The sequence below is a fragment of the Gordionus sp. m RMFG-2023 genome, chromosome 5 (genome assembly GCF_954871325.1).
Source record: "Gordionus sp. m RMFG-2023 chromosome 5, tfGorSpeb1-WG-v2, whole genome shotgun sequence".
NCBI classification, from domain to species: domain Eukaryota; kingdom Metazoa; phylum Nematomorpha; class Gordioida; order Chordodea; family Parachordodidae; genus Gordionus; species Gordionus sp. m RMFG-2023.
Genome location: NC_088779.1, coordinates 11,146,275 through 11,155,311, shown reverse-complemented (window position 1 = coordinate 11,155,311; position 9,037 = coordinate 11,146,275). Strand labels below are relative to the sequence as shown.

At 26.9% G+C, this 9,037-nt stretch overlaps 1 protein-coding gene across 2 annotated transcripts; it reads right to left on the bottom strand.

Annotated features, from left to right (window-relative positions):
* Positions 1–59: 59 nt before the first annotated feature.
* LOC135929347 (ADP-ribosylation factor-related protein 1-like) lies at positions 60–6,796 on the bottom strand. Of its 2 annotated transcripts, none has more exons than XM_065465880.1 (6): positions 6,681–6,796; positions 6,559–6,646; positions 6,435–6,517; positions 6,314–6,395; positions 6,098–6,269; positions 60–238 (listed from the first exon to the last, which is right to left on the bottom strand). In XM_065465880.1, the coding sequence occupies exons 1-6, from the start codon at positions 6,771–6,773 to the stop codon at positions 154–156; spliced, it is 603 nt and encodes a 200-aa protein (XP_065321952.1). In that variant the 5' UTR covers positions 6,774–6,796; the 3' UTR covers positions 60–153. The 2 variants fall into 2 exon arrangements, with proteins under 2 accessions (XP_065321952.1, XP_065321953.1); XM_065465881.1 differs by having other exon boundaries at positions 6,098–6,172; positions 6,303–6,385.
* Between the last annotated feature and the right edge of the window lie 2,241 nt (positions 6,797–9,037).

Genomic DNA, 9,037 nt, shown 5'->3' with positions numbered 1-9,037 from the left:
CCAATTTTAATTATTTTTATTTAATTTAAAATAATTAATTCATAAGCTTAATATTATAACTATAATGAAATCTTTTTATTATTTTACATAAATAAAATAAATATAATTACAAAATATAAATTTATAATTAATTTAATCTATCTATAACATAATTTATTGACTGTTAAGAGGCGGTTTGAGGTCTATATTTTTGATCATTTGATCCATTAACCAATTGATGCTTTCTTTTATTCCTTCCCTATTCAAATAATAAAAAAATTTAAATTAGGAGATGAAAACCAGTGTTGTTAATGCTACTATTATAAGTTCTGCAACTTTTCAAAAAAGTAGCGGGCCGCCACTTCCAATATTTATCAGATAATAATTAGCCGAAATTTAATGTCCAATTTTATGCAGGTAGAGAATTTGTTAGATTAAATGTCATATTTTCAATGAAAGGACATATCCCATAAATTTAATCATAATAGAATTCTTAAAAAACTTATCTTCTAAAAGGTAGAGATTGAACAATTTGCTAAATATAGATATTAAAATTAATGTTCTCCAGCTAAAATATCATAAATTTGGAACAATATATTATTTTTAAAAAATAGAAAATTTAAAATGCCAGGAATCGCATGGCTCTATATTTATATTCTGATACGTTTAAAAAGACAAGAGCACTAACATTTTGATATATTTAAAACGATATCTTCCAGTATAATCTCATATCACTGCTCATTCATCTTTCTGAATTTTTAATATTTTTGAATAGAATTTATAATATAAATTTCCAAAATATAAATTCTAACAATTTTAAATCTAGGAATTATAACTTCTTTTATTTAAAATTAATAATATTGTTAATATTTATTATAATATATTTATTTAGAACATTTTATGTTTTATTCTGTTTGATCTAAAGGGGAAAAGAATTATTGGTAAAAATGAAAATTGTCAAAATTAGCATCATGCCATTTAGAAGTTATAACTATCTGGTCTAAGTAAAAATTTATTGTCTTACTTATTAATTCGTTAATCAATTTCGCCAGCCACAAATAACCAAATTCTAAATACGTATCACGCATTAAGTGTAAAGTCATCCAAAAATATGGAAGCATTATCTCTGATATTCAGAGTTGTTAAAGGATATAGATACAAGTATCTAAATCCTATGTATAGATATAAAAATGTGGTATCTGTATCTTATCTAGATAGATTTTTGATTAAGATATCGGTATCTAGATATTATTTTAGACGATGTATCTGTATCTAGATCCATTTAAAAAGTATCTTTTAACAACTCTGCTGATATTTATGTCAATAATTAGTGTGCATTTCATACTTTTTAGTATTTCAATTCGTTTGGTGGATAGTTTAGAGAAAATAATTATTGATAAAATAAAATAATTTGCAAAGATTGACATCATGGTAAAAGGAAATTATAAAAATAGAAGGCATGATTATTACCTACTAATTCATCAATTAATTTTTCTAATCAATAAATAAAAACTGGTTATAAACGAAATAAAAACTATGGCATGCCTTAAGAGTGTTAAATATCGAATTTTAAATTAAGATTCAAAAATCAATTATGTTAAAATTAGGGGTGTACCATTTTTTGAAGGACGATCCGATCCAATATTAAATTAATATCGGCCGATTACCGATCAGATATCATATCTGATTTTACATTCTGTAAACATGCTAATTATTTTAATTTTCAAATCATATATCTAGTGTTGCAAAATCGCTCAATTTATCCATATAAATATTATTTGCTCATTGATGACAGAAAGTTTTAGATATCTAAATCTCGAAGCTTATGTAATATTTACAGGCTAAAATATTGAGTTAGTCGTTTTTAAAAGTCGGCTCAAATGAAGCGAATTTGTATCACTACCATCTACTCATCTTATATACTTTTTAATAATTTACATCTATAATTTAACTCCATAACATAAGTCATTTAAATCTATTATAATAGTTATAGTTCTTATTTATTAATCTAAAAATATTTATAAAATAGTTTTATTGATAAATAACTTATTAATAACATTAGTTTATTTACATAATAAATAATAAACAAATATATGAAATGAAATAAATTTATTTAAAAAAATATAACAATAAAGGTAAAATATCGGCCTGATTCGATAAAAAATATTGGTACATCCCTAGTCTAAATATATTAAAGTTTTTCCCCAATTCAAAATATTTTGAAATGTTATGATTCTATAATCTTTATAGAAGTTGTATGTTCTTTTTATTTATTTAATAAATATATTATTAAATTTATAAATATCTAATTTGCTTAACAATATAAATTTTATTATTTATAGTTTTTTAAAATTATTCCCTTGTCTGTGCCACTGTATGGTATAGTAAGTTAACTCATGATAATAAAATTTATTTTATAAAAGTTTGAATTTCCTTATTGAAAGGTTGAGATTATGAGATTAAAGCATGAAAGTTAGCCAGATGCGGTTCCCAAAACTAAAAAGCAAAAAGTGAGTACAGACATAAAAAAATTAAACATTATACGTGATACGTGAAATATAGCGCATATGCCCTCTAACCGTTGAGTAAACAACAGAGCTACGCTAGGTATTCCTCACTTCCATCTAATTGGAAAAACGAAATTAATTTGGGTACGAAAGTAAAAAAATGTGAGGAGCCCTCTACACGTTTGTGGGCAAGCCGCACATACTTGTACGCACTTAGGCGTCCATAGGCTCCAAGAGAAAGAGCGGGGCAGAGATAAAGAGCCTATGCCCAAGAACTGCGCGTAAGTTAATTACTTTAAGAAAAATTTTGTTCAGGCATATATTGTTTCAAACAACATTTAAAATATAAAGTACATACCAATTGAGTTTTAGTTTGTCCTGATCTATAAGCAACACAGTGGTTTAGAAATATTAAGAAATTATTTATTTCAGATATCTATCCTTAATACGGAAAAGTTTTTTGATAGAGTTTTTGCAATTATTTAGTTTGATGAATTGCTTCATGTTTAAGTTAAGTTCCATTACATCTTTTATTGTTTTATAGTACCTAGGGATTTATATTTATTGTATTCTTTTTTTTATAAGTGTATAGCCATTTAATTGCATCATGAACTAGATTATGTTCTGAGTTCCTTATGATGTGGGCGAGGAATTGAATGCGCAGTTTTTTTAAGGTAATGTTTATTGGGGTGTGTTTTGATACCTTCCATAGATTATTGTTGGATATTACTCTCGGGTAGAAGATTCCGTTAATGATTCGGAGGCAGTTATTTATGAATGATTGTAATTTTCTGTTCTCCGTTTTGTTTAATTCCCATAGATCTCCTCCATATAGCAATATTGGAATAACTGTGGAATTAAAAATTCTTAGTCTGGTGTGTACAGATATTTCTTTTATTTTCCATATTTTCATGTATTTATAAAAGGCTCCTCTTGTTTTTTGTATTCCTATTTTCAGCTCTTCTTTATAACCTCCTGTGTTGTCAAACATGACGCCTAGATATTTTATTTTGTCAACTATTTTGATTTCATTTCCATCGATTGTGAAATTTAGATTTTGAGTTGCGTTTGGAGAAGAAAGAATACAAGTTTTTTAAATTTATTTTTAACCCCATTCTTAGGCTAAGGGTTCCTAATAAATATAGCATATCTTTCGTTTCTTCGAAGCTAGTCGATATGATGACTATGTCATCGGCATAAGATATTATTTTGTTTTCTAAACGTATTGTTGTGTTTGAGCTTATTTCTATTAGATTTGCGCATCCTAGGACCTCTTTTATAATTTTACTGATTATAATATTAAACAGTAACGGTGATAGAGTACAGCTTTTTTCACACCTTTTTCTATTCTGAAGGTGGGGGATATTTTATTGTTGACTTTAAAGCAGGCAGATAGTTTAGAGTAATGATTTCTCAGAATGTAGATAATATTGAGTTCGATCTCACTTTCCAAGAGTGTCCTCCATAGGGCCTCGTGATTCACAGTATCGAATGCTCTACTAAAATCTATAAAAGTGAAGAAGGCAGGGATTTTATATTTGTAGCATTTTTGTATTGTTATTTTTAATGCTAGAATTGGCTCTAGAATATTTTTATTTGGCCTATATGCGCAGATGTATTTGGGTAGTAAGTCTGGAATTGAAGACATGATCCTGTTTTTTAGAAGGACCATATCTTAGATACTGTAGATGTAAGGGCTACCGCACGATAGTCTTTAAACTCTCTTGGGTCATTTATTTTGGGAAAATTGCATAAATAGGACTTATTCCATTCTACAGGTGTTTTGCCACTATCCCAGATTTTGTTATATAGAGATAACAGGAAAGAGGATACAATTTTGGGTGCTGTTTTTAGATGTTCCGCTGTTATATTATCAAGCCCAGGGGCTTTATTATTGCGTAATTTTTTAATTACTTTTTCGATTTCCTCAGTGGAGAAACCGGATGAGGGTGGAGTTACATGCTCATTTGTGTTTGTCTGGCAGACGGCTTTCCTTGAATCAAAGACTGTCATATAGTAATCTAACCATAATGCTATTTGTTCATCCTGGTCCGAAATTTAATTTCCATTTGCTAAGACTAAAGAAGGTAGCTTCTTGAAACTGTAGGGTTTGCAGAAATATTTTTGTTTATTATAAACTTCATATATTCTGTTTTCTTTCATATCTTTCTCTATTTCAAACGCTTTTTTTGCCACAAACTTCCTTCTATCACTTCTCAGCAATTTCTGTATCTCTTTCCATTGTTCTCTGTTCAAGTTATTAGCTGACTGATTTTTCCTACAGTTTCATTGGATAACCACTCTTTCCTTAAGTATACATTTATATTTGGTAACATGTTATAGGATTCAGTTATATCTTTCTTGAAAAGATTCCAACATATATCTACGTTCCCATTTGAGGTTATATTTAGGAAATTTTCTCTCTTCCTGACCAACATTTGATCAAATTGTTGTATATCCTCTTGTGATTTTGCTTTTATTTGTTTACGGTTAAGGAGAGGTTTTAAGAAATTTATTCTATGTCTGGTCATATTTGAGCCTATCTCTTCGCGATCCCATATATTTTTTATTGTCATTTTTGCCACTATCTATATATATGACTCCATGAGTGATGTTATGAAATTTTTCAAAAATGTCAAGTTAGAGCAAATTTAAAATATTATTGTTTTGGTCAAGGAACTTTATATCATTCACTACCTACAAAATCAAATGATTCTAAAAAAAAACCTGAATACATTGTAAAAAAAATTATAAGAAGAAACATTTATCAAATTTTATTTAAAGCCAAATATTCTTTGTAAAAATCTTTTATAATAAAAATTTTGTAATTTTCGAGAATAAAAAATTATTTATGATGAAATCACAAATTATTTTCAAACTCTGAAAAAGTTCTTTTATAAAAAAAAATTAATAATATTATATTTAAAAAAAAATTTCTTGTTTAAAAAATTATAAAGATATATAATCAAATCACAGAGTTTAAAAAATATCTTGTTTAAAAAATTATAAAGATATATAATCAAATCAGATAAGTACTTGTTTTTTTAAATATTATTTTAATTATAATTATAAAAATGGAAATTCAATTACTTTTCTTACCCAAAATTTAATTTTATAAAATTATTTTTTTTAATTTTTAGAATAGAGGGAGTTCTGACTATGATTTCTTTGTTTTTAATAATTTTAATTTCCTATTTTTGCTAATGTTGATTTAGAGGTTGAAATTTATGAAGAGGGCACTATTTTAATTAGTTTAGGGGTTGTAGATCCCTGTTCTAATGAAGAGGGTAACTTTTCAATTTTTTTAATATTTTTAAATTCATTTTGAATAATTTTGGTTTCTGTAAATCATTCAAAAAAGATTGGATCAATTTTCTAAGTTCTTTAAATTTAGTTATCTTGAATAATTTTGACTTAACTGGTTATTTGGTATAATTAAGGTATTTAATATATCAAGTAAGTCTTGGTTTAGTTTTTTATTTTTTTTATATGCCCAAGGCCAAATCCCTGAAAGTTTTGGGCCAGTGAATCTATGATATAAATTATAAGTTTATTTTTATATTGTCAAAATAAATTTCAATAAAAAAAGAAAAGACTTGAATTTTTTATACCCATTTATTGCTGATATGGAAAAAAACTTGTGTTGATTAATTAACAAGTTTGATGTGAGTGAATTAAATTCATTTCTAATTTGAATCAAAGATAAACAATCTTTTAGATCTTGTTTGTTCAATAATATCATTATTGGTAAATTATTAATGAGGTGATTTTGTATAATTTTCTCTAAAATATTATAAAGGTATTTAGTAAGTTTACTTAATTATAACTAAATGCATTTTTAGATTCTGTAAGCCTTTGGGTATCTGATGAGTCAATGACATAAATAATTGCATGTGCTTCTGAATAATACTAAGATTATTATATTTTTATATAAATATTAAAATATACTTTGTCCCATAATGATTGAAGTTCTTCTTGTCCACCTAGATCCCAAAAATTTAATTTGCTTGGCCCAATAATTATGCTACCGACTGTTTTTATAAAAAATATACTTAAAATATTTTTATCAAACTATTCATTCCAACAGTTGTGGTAACTCTATGCAAATTCGATTTGTTCAAATTTTGAGAGTATTTTATTTTCGCTTGCTCCAGATAAGTCTAAAAAGATATAAAACAATATAAATGATTTTACTGTTTTTCCAGCATTGTCTAATCCTAGTATAAGAACAAAATACTCATCTTTTTTTGTTAAATATTTGTAAAAACCATAGAAAAGAGAAAACATCTGGAATCGAACGAATATGCTGAAAGTACCATAAAAAGATAAATGAGCTCTCAAATATTGATCTGAATAACAGTCATTTTATAATTGACGCTAAGAAAATCTAAGATCAATTAATAATTAATTTTCACTTTAAATTTTATTTTTGGTTAGCGAACGATATAATTATCTTTTTTAAAAAAATATCATTCTTGTTAGATGAAAATTAATTTGGATTAAGATTATGCAGCATTGATTGTTTTTTTTAAAATAATAGGAACAAATTCATATCATTCATTCCTTATTAAAGTATAATTGCCATTATTCATACCATTTGATGTAAACAGGGGTGTATTTAATGTACCCGTTTTGGGGAATGAACAGGTACCGATTTTTTTGCTAATTAAGAATTATTTTTTTGCCTTTTGATAATTTATTTGAACTGGTTATCAGGGGCGTCGTTAGCCTTTATAATTTCAGGGGACTCAACTAAAAATATTTTATGGGGCTTTGCCCCCCCCCATCGGTCCGCTTTTGCTCGGGCTTCGGCCGAGTTTTATATAAACTAGCAGAAAGCCTGTCAAAAATGATGGGGAATGAGATTTTTATTCATTTTTTACGATAGATGTCATGCCAGGTTCAAGCTCTCAATATTAGGAAGCATCCAAGATCTTATAATTTTAAAAAAGCTTATCAAGCCCAGCTCAACCCTTAATAATTTGTAAAAGATATTCCTAAGTCAGGTGCAAGCTAATATTAATTTTGAGGATCCAAGCCCAGTCCTACCCATTATAATTTTGAAAATTTTTTCCCGCCTTGAAGATAGTTAAATTTTTAATATCATTACATGAACGGGAAATATCTGATTTACCAATTAGTCTAATATGGAAAAAAAAAGTAAATTCCGTTTAAGGGAAACTGGGAAGGTCTGGGCAACCACTTATTAGAGAATCATGACAAATAAAATAAAAATAACCGACTCTTATACTTTTTTGTAATATGATCAATTAAAATTATATATAAATAATATGTTGTTTATATAAGATTATTGTTGTTTTTCAGATAAATTTAATGTATGACTTGCATTTCCGAAATTATTTGTCAAAGAATTTGATAAGGGATATATATTTTTTTATATTAAGTAAAAAAAAAATGCTGTCTATTTAAATTACAAAAATGCCATTAAATACTAAACCTTATATGCAAATTATTTATATATATTTTTAAGATATTTTTTTTTATTGTCATATATATTTAGGATAATTTTTTTAAAAAACAATGAGAATTATTTATTATGTATTTGATAAAATTAAGAGCAAATCCTTGTTGACATTTTAATTTTTGATGGAAAAAATGACAAAATAAATCTGGGCGGTCATCTGGAGAGGAAATAATTAATATATAATTTTATATCATTTAGGGTTGTAGATGAAAGTAATGACGGATTAACAAAGCAGTGTACAAAACAAATTGCATCCTGATAAAGATGATATGCCTATGCCTTGGGATACTGGTAAAAGAAGAACGCAAAATGATATTTCTGTCAATGTCAACATTGGTATCCATCTCTAAAATAGAATCATGAACGACAATGTTAACTCAACCATAAAACGGTCGTAAGTATTGTTATAAAGGCCACGACAGAACTACTGCATATTTTTCCATTAATTAAGTTGGTGAAATTGGCTGTACTGTACATTCAAGTTTGAACACGCAAAACGATATATCTGTCAATGTCAGCATTGGTATCCCCTAAAATAGAATCATGAACGACAATGTTAACTGAACCATAAAACGGTCGTAAGTATTGTTGGCCACGATAGAACTACTGCATATTTTTCCATTAATAAAGTTGATGAAATTGGCTGTACTGTACATTCAAGTTTGAACATTCCTCTAAATATTCATGAAAGTTTCTCAGAGAATCGGATAAAGTAATATTTATATTAACTCCTAGTGAAGTGAATGATAGTACAGAATTAAATGTTTATATTTGTTAAAAAATAGGCGGAGGTGGCATAGGGATTGTGGTAGTGGTGATAGAAATATCAATTGGAGAACTGGGTGAAAATAAAATAAACATAGATATAAAACATAAGATAAAAAAAAACAAAATAAATATGATGAGTTCATTTCAAGCGTAGTTCTTTATTATTTTGTCTACCAGTAACTCTAGAACGGGTAAGGCGTTTGTTTAATCGTCATTATTTTCTTTGCTTATCTTTAATAATAGATTCATCATCCTAGACAAATAAAGAAATCAGGCAAAAAATATAAATAAACTATTG